At 40.8% G+C, this 14,584-nt stretch overlaps 1 protein-coding gene across 3 annotated transcripts in view; it reads left to right on the top strand.

Moving 5' to 3' along the window:
* Positions 1-299: 299 nt before the first annotated feature.
* LOC149803950 (inter-alpha-trypsin inhibitor heavy chain H3-like) overlaps positions 300-14,584 on the top strand; it is a 193,756-nt gene continuing 179,471 nt past the window's right edge. For 2 of the 3 annotated variants that reach the window (XM_089953769.1, XM_089953772.1), the window contains exons 1-2: positions 300-460; positions 1,681-1,838. In XM_089953769.1, the coding sequence (XP_089809895.1) occupies positions 347-460; positions 1,681-1,838 (272 nt within the window). In that variant the 5' untranslated portion in view covers positions 300-346. The remainder of the gene's footprint in view (positions 461-1,680; positions 1,839-14,584) is intronic. The other variant, XM_089953771.1, reaches the window with a different exon arrangement.

Consider the following 14,584-nt stretch of genomic DNA (forward strand, 5'->3'; position numbering starts at 1 on the left):
TAAATTTCAATGATGGGTACAAACTATGCACCATTTTAATAAACAAACGATCAATCAAAAATGGATATACATTGCTAAGAAGATTATCAGATGATCCGATGCAGACACTTAAGTGTACAGAGAAATGGGTATAGGGGTTGTAGCCCTGGATAAATTAGGTCAAATGAAAGTTCTGCGTGTTTTGATTGCTTGTTTACAGTGAAATAAACGTAAAAAAATCTTTTTCTCTTTTTCCTTATCTCTAAGGCACGGAACGTATTTGTTTATGTAACCACATTCTCAAGTAAGCCCGTCCATAACAACATTAGACTGGTACAAGTTAATTTCATTTATCTAAGTCCGTTATATGGTGAGGATGTGCAAAAAAGGATCACGCCTGTTTGGTGTCCGTTGGAAATGTTACTTTGTTGTGGGATTTCTGATGCTCCACGGAGTCCTCTCGCAAGAAACTTATAATGTGGTAAGCATGCTGTGCCTCTCCATTATTCTGTCCGAGCATCTGTATGTGTGTACGTATGTATATATACACACATACCATGATCTACAGATATGTACATACAACTTTATAAATTTGTACACACGAACGTGAGGGTGTGCATATACATACATACATACATACTAAACTAGCACTACATACATGCATACATACATACATACATACATACACACAGACACACACACACATACGTACATACATACATACATACATGCATGCATGCATACATACATACATACATGTATGCATACATACATACACACATACACAGACACACACATACATACATACGTACATACATACATACGTACATACATACATACTAAACTAGCACTACATACATACATACATACATACATACACAGATACATACATACACACATACATACATACATACATACACAGGTTATCAGTACAGTAACTTGATGCTTGTATTTGCATCGAATTTGATTAATGAAGGAAAGCGCAAAACTCGAAGGGTTGATTGTGATATGATATATTTCAGTTATCAAAAGAGATACATTACAATCGCAAAGACGTCGTTGCTTTAAAGCTAGTGTGTCTGTTAGATACCCTAAACAATTAACTAATATATTAAGTTGTTGTTCTTTTTATTTGATTCCATCAAGTTACTCCCACCATACGACCCTTAGTGGGTCCTTGATATCACCCACGGGTAAAGTAGCTTTCATCAGGACTGATGGATAAATAGACGTATGACTAAGCCTGGTACACGCAGGGAACTTTTCAGTTCCCTAACTTCATGACTCGGGTTATTTTGTTCCCATCACTTGATACAAAGATACGCACTAAGCTGTAGATGATCCCTATTTTATTTTGACCAATGAATCAATAAATCGATCGCTCAAGAGATTTAAAACTCCAGTGTATATTGGTAAAATATGTATTAAAAAGATCTATTATCGGCAAAAGGAAAGAAATAAAAGAAAAAGATACAATATTTAACTGGTCGATGTATAAAATTATATATATATATATATATATATATATATATATATATATATATATATATATATATATATATATATATATATATATATATATATTGGTTTTGTTAAATACTACTTGATGCTTTGACACACACACGCAAACACACAGACACACACATACACACACACACACACATATATATGGTTTTACGTTTTCGTGTAAATATTTCTCAGAGGCCGGATATATTGTCCCTCCATATCAGCTCCGACATCAAATATCGCTTTGCCACCACTTTGGTTGTCAGCCATGTGAAGAACCCGCACAAGGTTGCCAAAGAAGTGGTGTTTGACGTCACGCTTCCCAACGAGGCTTTCATCACGGACTTTAACATGTAAGTATATAAAGAAAAAAAAATATAAGACTTTAACGAATCCAAATTTCTACAAAGATATGGGCCAAGTCCAAGCATGCAGAATATTTCTGACATTTTAGCAGTTGATTTACTTCTCAGAAAATTGCAGAACTGAAGGTTAGTGTCCGAAGAAATAACTTATCGCTAAGACAAGAAAAGTTGCAAATATACACTGTTTCTGCGTCAGTGTCCTTGGAGCAACTTCAGTTTGTTTTTGCGAAAAAGTGCTTTTAGTAAAATTACGGATAAAACTTGTTTCTAATTAAATGCCATCTTTCAAAAAGAAACACGAGAGGGATTCGATGCAAATGTTTGCCATTTAATTTTATTATAAGCAAGGTCATGTGAAAACAATAAAGCAGATACAAGAGCAAATGTTTTCTTGGCTGAGATTGTTTCATGCTCTTTGACCTAAAAAAACCCCAGAAGCTATCCAAATGCCAGAGTAAAAAGATAGCGAAATCGCATCTGACTGCGATAACCTTTGTTTTAAACATTAATGAATTATCCTGTGAATAATAACATTCATCGTACATTTCAAGATTTGTTTTTCGTTTCTCTTGCAATATGGTTGGTAGTAGGGGAGCCACTGATGACTTTGCGACAATCTCTGTCCATTTTGTCCTGTTCTACACTGCTCTTTGTGACTCTGCAAAGTCCACACCTGTCCAAACTTTGATGTTATCTTCCCATCTCTTGTTTTGTCTGCATCGTATTCTATTTCCTTTCACTGTGTCCTGTAGGTTTATGTTTGACAAGCCAGATGAGCGCGAGACGTGACCATACATCTTTGTTCGCGTTTCTTTACGGCGGCGAGATCTTCGTAAGGTCCAATTACACCCTGGCTTCTAATGCGCAACTCCTCATTTGAGACGTCGTCTAAGTATGACATTTTCAGATCCTTCGATAACATATCTTCTCTCTAGTTCTGGTAGGGTTCATGTCTCAGATGCGTACATAAATATGGAAATGATGAGGGAGAGCATGCGCTTGATCTTGGAGCCAAGCGTGATGTTGCTGTCCTTCCAAATGGGCTTCAGTCTAGACAGTGCAGCTATTTTCTGTGCAATCCTTGAACGAACTGCAGGTTTTGATTCTTCATCAGAGACGATAGCACCTAGGTACTCGAAGCTTGTCACTATGCCTGCCTTCTGTCTATTCACTCTTATTCGGGTTGAGTGTTATTTGCTTGGTCTTTTTAGCGCTGACCCCCCATCCTTTATCTTAGTGATGCTTGGTTGAGACGGTTCACTAAGGTTTCCAGTTATTGTCTCCTGCTAAGCCATCGATATCATCAGCTAAGTGCAGGCTGGTGATTGTTACGCCTACAACGCTGGCACTGCCCTATGTTATGTATAGTTAACCTGTATTGTATGTTAGGTATTTTTTTATACACTATTTCAATATACACTATTGATAATTGTAACATTGTATGTTTGACTTGACCTTTTAATTTCTACTTGATCTGAATCATTGATTTTTTAATTCTGTAAACAATAGTACATAGCTAAAATATTCACTATGTGCATGGGCTTAATACTACGATCGTTATTATTAGAATTAAGCATATTTATTTGGGTCTGGGTCTGTTTTTAGAATTTCCCTATAATTATACCTGGCCTACCTGATGTATTCCTCATTTTATATTAAAGATTTAGTAACATACCTTCTAATTATAATTATAACTTAGAGTTTGTTTTGTAAACACTAAGAAGCTTCTAAAAGGTTATTTTCAATTGGGTAACAGTTTCTTTTATTTATTTATAGAAAATGCTAAACGTGATCTAACGTCAAGTACAGGACTTTATCATCTTGTTAGTGGAAATTATTCTTGCTTTAATATCAGAGCAAATCAGTTGTATTATTGCTGTTTCCATAATTAATTTAGGCTGGAGTTTATTCTGTTGACTTATTCACTGGAAATACAGAGCGCTCATCAACAATACTATTCATGGAAATCGAGACTTGAATTTATAGTGAAATTTCAAATAAGGATTTAATTATTGGAAATCGAGACTTGAATTTATAGTAAAATTTCAAATAAGGATTTAATTCTTGGAAATCGAGACTTGAATTTATAGTGAAATTTCAAATAAGGATTGTATAAATGTGATCCAACAAAAGACTGTTTGCACATCAACACTATACAGGCCACTAACACATTCATCGTTGGAATTAATTTTGATCTCTACTAAAGTTTGTTCCGACCTTTAATCATTAGGACTTGATTTGTAATTCTAGGATTATTTGAAATTTAATTCGCAAGAAAGTAAGTTCCTTTTTTACATTTTCACGTTGTGTTCTAGGGAAATAAATTATTTGTTGAATTTTGCAAAGCTTGTTGCTTCGCACTCTTCTCGATTGCTGTTTTTTAGGACCATAGAGTCGTATACCTCGTGCTCTTTCAAGGCATTGGACATGACCCTTTCCATGATCCTTTCACCCACCCACTCATATCTCAAGATGTAAATGTATACATATGGATGCACAATGTATTTGGATAACTGGTGATGATTCTCGTTTATTTTTTAATTTCAGCAGACTTTCATTAATTGTGTGCTGAATTAACCGTACAATGAATTTTAAAAACGTAAACAACTTAAATATTAGTTTCTATGCGTCATAGCTTAAAGCAATGTTGACTTTGTCTAATTCAGTTGTCACATGTTAACATTAAATCGAACTAATAGGTTGGCTTGAGGTAACATATGAACTGAAGGAAAGATGAGAACCCAGACGAAATCAATGGCCTTGAATGGGCACCAACAATCAATGACATATATCGGATCACGAGATCAAATCCGGGACCGAAGAGGTAGAAAGCTGCATTATCCATGCCATCAAGTTCCGTTACCATATCACTTCACACATTCTCCACCAAACCACACGAATAAGTAATCACACTTGATGTGAGTATATAAGTAATCACACTTAATGTGATTGTTTAAGTAATCACACTTAATGTGAGGTTACACGTAATCACACTTGATGTGAATATACACGTAATCACACTTGACGTGAGTAGTGAATAGGGATACTATAGCGACAATGGAAATTAGCATTACAGGACCCCTTGGGAACATATAGCGACAATGGAAATTTAACATGGAGAAAAATCGTGGGAACATATAGCGACAAGGGAAATTAACATGGAGAAAAATCGTGGGACTGTTGAGCGACAAGGGAAATGAACATGGGAATAAATCGTGGGTCACTTTTACCGACAAGGGGAATTTAGCATGGGAATAATTAAAATGGGATTTTTTTTTTAAAAAAAAAAAATTTAAAAAAAGGGTAGGCAATTGAAAAGTCATTCTCTTTTCGAGAAATATGGCTGGCCCTGAAAAGGGCCTTTGGTTTTTCTTCTTCTTCAGCTTCTAATTTCTTCTTTTTCTCCACCAGCTTCTTATTTTCTCTCCTACACTCTTTCTCTTCTTTTCTTTCTTTTTTTTCTCCCCCTCTTCTTTCTTCCTCTTCTCATTTTCTTCTTCTTTTTCAATTTTTTCGTTCCATTTGCGTATTATTATCCTTTCCTCTTCATCCTCCTTCTCCTCCTTTATCTCTTTCATAACACCACTTATCTTGTCCTTTACCTTTCTCAAGTTATTAATTTCCATCTTTACACGATGGGGACTATAGGAATAGTGGTCTTCAACCAGTCTTATTAACATCTGCTCCATCATTCCTAAATTGTCTAAAACCTCTTGCAATGTTTGCATCTTGTCAATTTGGTTACAAGCCATCTTCTTTGTAGAATGGTTTGAACGACGAATACTGTGGTTTCTTATAGTGAAAGAGCGGACGTGAAGGAAAACATCCCCCTAAAACATAAAATTGATCTTACCTAGATCATGACCCAACAACGCGCGGACGTGAAGGAAAACATCCCCCATACTTTCTCATTTCATGTAATAAAACCAAAACTATACTCTACACATACGCTAAGAAACAATAAAGAAACTACTATTCACACAAACTTACGTGAACAGTTACAAACACAAACACAATCACACAAACACATACACTTCCACTATCAATAAAGAGTTAGTGTTTATATTCACACTACTCTACCTACACACATTGGCAAATGGATCGTTATTTCTTTTCTAGAGTATTGGGGTAGCCCTGAAAAGGACTGTTTTTGGAACTTCAGAGGCACCTGGCTAATGGTGGCACCTTCCGGGTCTGGCACCACAGACACAACGCCTACTCCAATCATTGGTCCAATTGACTGAAGTTGTTGGAAGAGCTGACGAGGGTTGAGTGGCTTCACTATCCCACTCCTCCGTTTGAGGAATAGTGAACACTTCTTCTTCTTCCCTTTGTCTTCTTTGTCTTCTATTCCTCATTCGAGGATGAACAATTGGTCTCCTTACCTCTTCTTGTGGTTGTAACTGTGGTGCAGTCATTGCCTGTGGAGGTTCCATCACCCAGGGCTTCACCTCACATTTCTCTATCATGAACACGTGAGACCTTATCCCTCTCTTTTTTTCTTCCTCTTCTTTCAGTTTTCTTTCTTCTTCCTCTTGTTCTATCCTGGCTTCTTCAACAATGGCCTCTGCAGCCAGCTCATTCAGGAGGCATCTGGCATACTCCAGATGCATCTGAAGTTCTATCAATTTACTCAGTCTGCTGCTCATTCTACTCCTTTTTTACTGTTGAACAATCAACAAGGGTAGCTAAACTGTCCAGCGAGTTTCAATTTATACTGAAAGCGCGGACGTGAAGGAAAACATCCCCTAAAAAAATAAAATTGATCTTACCTAGATCATGACCCAACAACGCGCGGACCTAAAAGAAACACTCACTCACTTTTTTATGCTACCCATCACTATTTTAAAATTTTTTATAAATCACTTCAATAGACTATTTACATACCCAAAGCAATCCAATCTAACCCCAAATATACACCTCAAACACCAAAAAAACATCATTTTAATCTACTATCCACACCAACTTACGTGAGCACTTACAAACACACAAACACATACACTCTCACTATCAATAAAGAGTTAGTGTTTATATTCACACTACTCTACCTACACACATTGGCAAATCGATGTTATTTCTTTTCTAGAGTATTGGGTAGCCCTGAAAAGGGCTGTTTTTTTGTTTGCTATGGCATTCTTTTTTTAGTTTCTAAGAATGCGATGTCCTCTGATAATAGACTTTCTGGCAATAGGTCTGCTTCTTCGGAAAGAGAAGAAGAAGTCTTTGGTGTCGATACGGCAATCGACAAAGCCTCTGTCAGGTTCAGGTTGCTGCTGCTGTTGTTGTTGTTGCTGTTGCTGCTGCTGTCTCTGAAGTCTGTACTTCTCTGTCCATTCTTCTTTCTCCCTGTTCATTTCTTCTCTGAAGAGCTCTTCTATCAGGTCTTCAGTGACTTTTAACATTCTCACATTCTCTATTTCTTCTGGCTTCGGTATCAGACTGTGTCTGACCCTATGCAAATTCACGTAGGCTTCGTTGAGCTTAGCTAGTTTGGAGCACATCTTCTTAGGAGGATGAGTCGACAATGGATGGTTAGACTGGAAACAACCCCGGTTCTTAAAGTCAAAGCGCGGACGTGAAGGAAAACATCCCCCACACGGTTTTTGAGCCGCAACGTTCAGTGAGTGTCATGAGAGGGATAGTAAGAAATGAAAGAGCATCAATCCAACATTCTTATAGCTAAACAAAAGACAAAGGCATTTTTTTTCAAAACACAACATTTTTTATTCAAAAATCACTTAACACTAACCAACAACAACTCCAACATATTTTAAACAATAATCCAACATGATAACATCAAACATTTTTTCTTCAAATACAGTCTACTTTAAACAGGGCTGACAGCGTTGTGAATGAAATTGTGATTTCCACTGTTGGAAATCATTAGGCCATTGATGGACACTACGTTTCCTAGCTTGAGACAAAAGATAAGCATAATGGTCACAAAACCATCGATCTACTTTCACATCATTTCTAGAAGAAGAACGAGGATCAAAATGAGTCACTAAATGTTCTAAGGAATAGCCCAGACTGCGATGATGCAGAAAATACACACAATATTGTCCACACACCAAGGAATCTGTGCCTTGTAATTTCACATTATTGAATCGGGTGGTCTGAGCATTTCTTCTCATAAAGTCGATGATATCGTCTTCCAAAGGGGGCAATCCATACAATTCTAAATATTCCACACATCCTTCTTGAGGAAAGTAGACGGCTACCCAGTGGGTTCCTGGGAGATGACTGTCGTCCGTGTTGATCACGTAAGCTTGATGGTCTTGAGGTTTGCGATGAGGGAGTTCATCTTTAGCACAGACAACAGGATTCCAAGAAGCCGTATACGAACTGTGGTTCAAAAGGTAATAAAGTTCCCAGGTATCCATTTGTGTTGTTTTTTTTCTTCTTTACAGGTAATAATACGTGGTCAATTCGATCCTGACTTTTTGCTTGAAAATGTCTGACAAATAACCGTTTCTTCGTTTCGTCTCCTCACTCCTCTGATTCAGGAGAGTTTCGATACGATGGATCTCTTGAGTGGTTAATGGTGGACAAGAATGTTCACGCAAGTCTTTATACCACTGATGCAACACGTCTTTGTCCGAGATGAGACTCCAAGCATCGTCCAGATACTCGTCCAATTTTTCTTCTTGACTCAACATCAGGCATTTATCGTGTTGAATTTGACTTGGATGATCGTTTTGACATCCATAACAATTTTTCTTGATCACTTCCGTCATTTTTTCCACCAAGTGTTTGGCAAAACAGGAGACTAAATGGGCTTCTTGTTCTGGCCATCTCGACTTCATCATAATCACTTCTTCTTCTTTTTCCACGGTCTCCTGACATTTCATGTCCAAAGTTTCTTCACTAGGTAAAGAGGGATAACAGTCTTCCATGACTTCTAGTAATCTAGAATGACTTCTCTCAAACTGTTGATTTCTATCGTATTGTCGAATTCTGCATACAGGATGACGTTCACCGTTTCATCAGGGAATCGGTTTGCAAACTGAATTTCCACACGAATCTGGCCAGATTTTATAGGGTGGAAATGTCCCTCGTCGCTGCCTTGGTCAGGAGTGAAATCGAAAGCCCACAAAGCATAGCCTCCTGCGTAATCGTCGTACGTAATACCGTGACTGGTGTTGGTTCCTAACTGTCCCGTGGCTTCATACAGGGACAAGTACGACCTCAAGTAATTCTTCTTCTCAAAGTCAGGTTCGAAAGGTCGGGTACACAAGGTCTTGCCATCGCGACTGACTTCGATCTTGGACACGCCAAAGTTTTGAAAGTAAAAATGATTTTTACCCAAATCTCCGTTGAAGGCTGTATTCTCGACGATACCAACGATTAAACGTTTGGGTAGCTGTCCTTGGAACAGATGATCTTCGATCATGGATCGCTGTCCCTTGGGAATGGTGAAGGTTTTCACTTCCACGTGTCGTATGGGATACTTGGCGGTCGTTCTGCTCAACGTCTGACTGATGTCGTTTCCCACTTTAGGTAACACTTCCACACGGCGTACGTAGAGCCTGGCTTCCTCGATGACAGTTTTGCAAACAGTAGTACCTATCAAATGGAAAGCGGCACTGCTACGATTCAGTCTCAGGCGAACATTCACCCCGTTTAGCAAATATTTCTCTTGCAACCACATGTCCAGATGTAAGCGATCCATCAGTTCTAAACTTTGTCCGTTTTTGATATTGTCTCTTCGTTCTACAAATCCGTCATTGTTTGGTGTTTTGCTTGCATCAGTTTCGAATGTTTGAAACTGGCCTGCTTCGTCAGCTTCCCATAGCACACAGGCATTGAGATGAGTGTTCTTGGCGTCTATTCCGTACGTCAAGAGATTTTCCAGGTACGCTCGATAAGGGTAAGTATCCATGCTGCTGCTGACCAGTTTGTTGTTCAAGTACAAGTCCACTCCGCTAAACAAGGAATGCATGAAATTGTTGAGGGGAGCTATTACCTCATCGCCATCTAGGGTCGAATTGTCCTCATCGACAACTTTGACTTTCAAGTACAAGTAACTGCTATTCAGATCGATGTAATCTTCGGGCTGTCCTTTGATTTCAAACTCGATGGGAGCTGAGGCTGTCAATGAGGAGACGGGGTGAAATTCCACCCATTGGGATTCTTGCATGGTCATCATGGTGGGTGGCATGGCAAACAGATCCAGTTCCGACTTGGAACAAGCGCAAGACTCTCGGTGCATCATTTTTTGTTCTTTCTCAATAATCGAAAACGTCTAAGTCTCGAACGGTTCTTCTTTTCTTGGCCTTTCTCGCTTGAAGTCTGGTGAAAGGGTGTTTTCTTCGTCGTCTCTTTCTGCCTTGTCCTTGCTGAATGCCTGATTCGGTAGCGTGCAGGGCATTTATAGGTGTGTCTCGTCGACCCAAAATGTCTTTGCCCGTTTGCAGCAAGACATTTTTGCCTGCCCTCATGAAGGCTTCTTTAGGGTTTTGTTTGTCGATGATGACATTTTGGAGAAATTCTTTGCCTTGCGTCAGTGCCGCATCTTTCAAGGCGTGCAATCCGCGTGTCACCATCGGTTTCAATACCGGGGCCACCGAACGAAAGGTCGATTTTAACATATCTCCTAAACCGTGTCCTCGCTGTCGAGCAACCCCTCGGTACACTGGATACATGACTTACTTACGAGTCGTGAGAGAACCGTTTTCGAAAATGGTGTTTCACCGTGACTTTTCCTTTGGTGAATGGAATATTTTGTCCCAAATCTCCTTTTATAGTAATGTTGACCGTGTCCAAATACGACTTGCTGACAGGCAAATAGTGAGGATGGACAAATTCGCGGTGAACATGGTAAGTGTTTCCACCTTCCTCGTCAGCGTTCGTGACAGAATCCACTTTGAAAGGAATGACACGCAGTAACGGTACAGAGGTGTGTTCCACCACGTTGTACTCCACCACATCGGAGTACACAAACATCAAATTCAGTCCTTGGTTCAGTTCTACCGGGGCACGAAATAACTTGCTAAAAGACTCGTTATCGTAAACGATGGGTAATTCGTTTTTCTTCATCATGACCATTCTCATGTCCATGTCTCCGCCCAACATGTCAAACAATTCAGGACAAAACAAAATGGACAGGATTTTACTCCCGTCAAATTTCATCAAGAAGCGACGAGCTGATTTGTGGTATTCCATGGTGACACTTTTTTTACACTTTCCAAAGCTTTCAGAAACACGACATTAAACCTGGAGGTAATGGTGCTGACCAAATGTTGACCACTAAAATAATAGCCTTGGGGAATGAACAAGTGATAGGTGTACTTTTGATTTTGTGTACGGGTTTTCTTGTCATATTTGCCATGGGTATCCAAGTACTGTTGCATTTGCTCGTCATAAACTTCCACATCAAATTTATTTTGATTGGGAAGAACATTGAGGACTTGGGTCGGGTGAATCATTTCCACTAAAGCCACTTCCCAATGGGCTTCGTGATCTAAGGGGATGGCTTGAGGTAATTTGGCCGTGCAACAGCGCAACGTGTTGTGGGGAAACACCTCCATGGAACTGTCACTGGGTAAGGTTAAGTAAAATTGGTTTTGGTGACTCATAATTCCAGAGTTCTGTGGCTGTCCGAGGGGTTATTACTGGACGTCAGAGACGTGTCTCCACCAAAAATGGGGTTCTGGTTGTGGTTGGACTGGTGACTGGCACTGGCACTGGACACAAGGTTCCCGTGGTTCCCGTTCGAGGAGAATTTCAGGGAAGGATTGGGAAGCAGGTAACCGATGCAACTGCTCAATAAAATGGTCCACAATTGTTTGTCTCCTTGTTGCAAACTCAAATTGGCGATTGCTGCCCCGATGACACAATACACCACGAAGATTTGGCAGAAAAAGAAGATTTGCGTTTTAGGCACACGTTCTCCACACCACACCCACAAGGGTTGTTTTTGTAAATCTTGCACAGAAGAACTGGGTGAAGGAGGAGTGGTCGACGTAGCTGCGTCTGCTGTGTGAAAGGACATGATGGTCACTTCTTTTTATAGTCGATGACTTGCGAAGCGTCGATCCAAGAATCAAAACTGGGTGGATATCCTTTCCAACGTACTTTGACTTCTTTGACACGTCGTTTGCCCACCTTACGGGTTCTGCGTTCGAGAATGCTTTCGATGTCGTACACGTCGTCTTCTTTTTTGGTGACATGTTGTAACTCGGGCAAATAAAACGTTCCTTTGAGCACTTCTCCGTTCATGTCTTCCAATTTATAGACGGCAGGATGACGGCCATGCACTCGTCCAGTGACGCGAAACAGTTCGGTCGTCCAGTTAGGTAAGTAACCTTTGTCGAAAGTGCGTTTGGTTTTGCCAATGCGCATCCAATCTCCTACAGCCAACATTCCACTTTTCTTGGGGACAGCCCTCGTCGGGAATGTACCAAACAGGTGCTCAAACACCAACACTTCGTTGTCGGGAGTCACGTCTTGCGGGGCACGTCCGATGCTTCGATGGTAAGATTGGTTGTACGCTTGCACCAGGTGCGGTAAGATGTCGATGTACTTCAGAGTGTGGTGATGCGTAAAATATTTCAACATGCGTTCTTTCAAAGTGCGTTGAAAACGTTCCACGATGCTGGCTTTGGTTTCGGGATTCTCGGTGGTAAAAAAATGAATGTCACGTTTCTTTAATTCTTTTTGGAAAGCTTGGTTCAGAAATTCGGTGCCTTTGTCCGTTTGCCATCGAAGAGGGTGACGACTGCTTTGTTTCAGCACTCGTTGCAGGGCTCGCACTAACTCGCTGCTCGATTTAGAAGTCAAGGGCACGACCCAGGCACATTTGGAAAAGACGTCGATGACACAAAACAAATATTTGTATCCACGATTGTAGCTGGCCAAATGAGAGACATCGGCTAAATCGGCTTGCCATTGATGATCGATGCCTTCCACTCGGGTGCGACTTCTGGCAAACTTGCGTCGAATGGGTTTGTGTAAAGTGTAGGTAGCTTGTTCTTGTAACCATCGTTGCACTTGAGGTAAACGGAGACTTTTCAGTCGCGTTTTGGCAGCACGATACAATTTTTGAACTCCTGCGTAACCTGCAGAATGGGAGGGATCATAGTAAATGCTGGCTAAGACTTTTTCCATTTTTTTTTGTGTGTTAATAAGTCGCCCACTCTTCGGTGATGCTACTTTGGGTGGGACGGAAGGGTGGTTTGGAAACGGATTTACGTGTCCGATGGGCTACGGGAGTAGAAGTCGAAGGTAGTGGTGGTGGTGGAGGTGGCAATGGAATGGCTTTGGTTTTCTTTTCTTTTTTCGCTTCTGGTTTCCCTTCTTTCTTTTTCACTTCTGTCGAAGGAGGAGTGGACATCATCTTTTTAACCCAAGCTTTCATTTCTTCTCGTTGGGGTGTGGGGGACGGGGTCAACAAGGATGCTGCAATCTTACTTGAAATGGGAGCTGCTGACGGTGTTTGAAACACTTCTCGCATCTCTTCTTCCTCAGGTCTTCGTGGGGTAGCATCTCTGGTGACCCCTGGGGATGGTAGTAGTGGTGGTGGTGGTGGTGGTAATAATGATGGTGCTGGACTTTTCATCAAGGTCTTAAAATCTTTCAAAGTGGGTAGAGCTGTTTCGTCTAAAGCTTTCTGGTGAAAGAGTTGCAGTCGTTGCAAGAGTTGACCGTACTTTTGCGATTTTTCTGTTTCGGACAAATCTTGGCGATCCATCAAGGACTGCAATTCGTGTTGTAACTGGGACATTTCGCTCAAATTGGGATTGGGAGGTAAATGCGGGGTGCGTTGTTCTTGCCACCGATGGTATTCCATCCATCGTTTGTAAGGCACTAAAGCTAGTTTTCGTCCTTCCATGGGGTTGTCAGGGGTCGATTCTGAGATCTTGTGACTTCCGAAGGCCTTTTTATCTTGCTCCCACCAGTCCTCCCAACATGGTTCCCAAGACTCCTTTCAGTATGGGGCCTAACAAGAGAGGCAAAATGCCTCCACGTTGGACCAAAATCTTCTTTTTTTGACGAATGGGAATTTTCTTTTGAACCATTTGGCGAAGAACGTGACGATGTTTGCCTAAGCATTGTTTCTGGTGTTTGGACAAAGGGATCGTGCCTTTTAAAACGTTCAAACAACATTCGCACACGGTATCGATGACCTCTTTGGAGGCCGTTTGAATGAGTTTTTTTCGTAGGGGTGGAGAAGCTTTGGACAGGACAGATAACATGTCCCCATGTTTGGCTAAACGTGGTGGCAGTCCTTTCCTTTTCTTTCCTTGGGGTTTTCTGGAGGGTGACATCTTTGAGTCTTCAGGAGCACCAAAAAAACACTGATACCCTACTTGGTCACAGGCCTTTTTTATACTGGAACGCGTCGCCACTGATTGTCTTCACGTCGTATCAGTTTGAGGACAGGCATGACACGTCGTGCAGGGGTACGCAACGGACTAAATCGAGCCAGTTCTTGCTTGGACAAATCCAGTAAACTTTGTAACATGCCCGATCTTTCTTGGACTTTGATTTTGCGAGAAGTTACTTTGTGAGCAGCAGCCACTGCCACTAAATTGGAGGGTCCTGCCACTGGGGAAGTTCTTTTTGGGGTCATCAACGGAGAAGTTCTTGGTGTGATCAACGTCTCCAAGTACTCTTCAGTTCCTGGTGTCATCAAGGGAGAAGTGGATAAACATGAGGCTGCCGGAGACACAGTCACCGACGTGGCAGGTCTTGGTTTGCGAGTGTAAGGTTGCGTCCTGGCCGAAGTGCCT

This window comes from Sinohyriopsis cumingii, chromosome 3 (assembly GCF_028554795.1).
Source record: "Sinohyriopsis cumingii isolate HCF-2022 chromosome 3, ASM2855479v2, whole genome shotgun sequence".
NCBI classification, from domain to species: Eukaryota; Metazoa; Mollusca; class Bivalvia; order Unionida; family Unionidae; genus Sinohyriopsis; species Sinohyriopsis cumingii.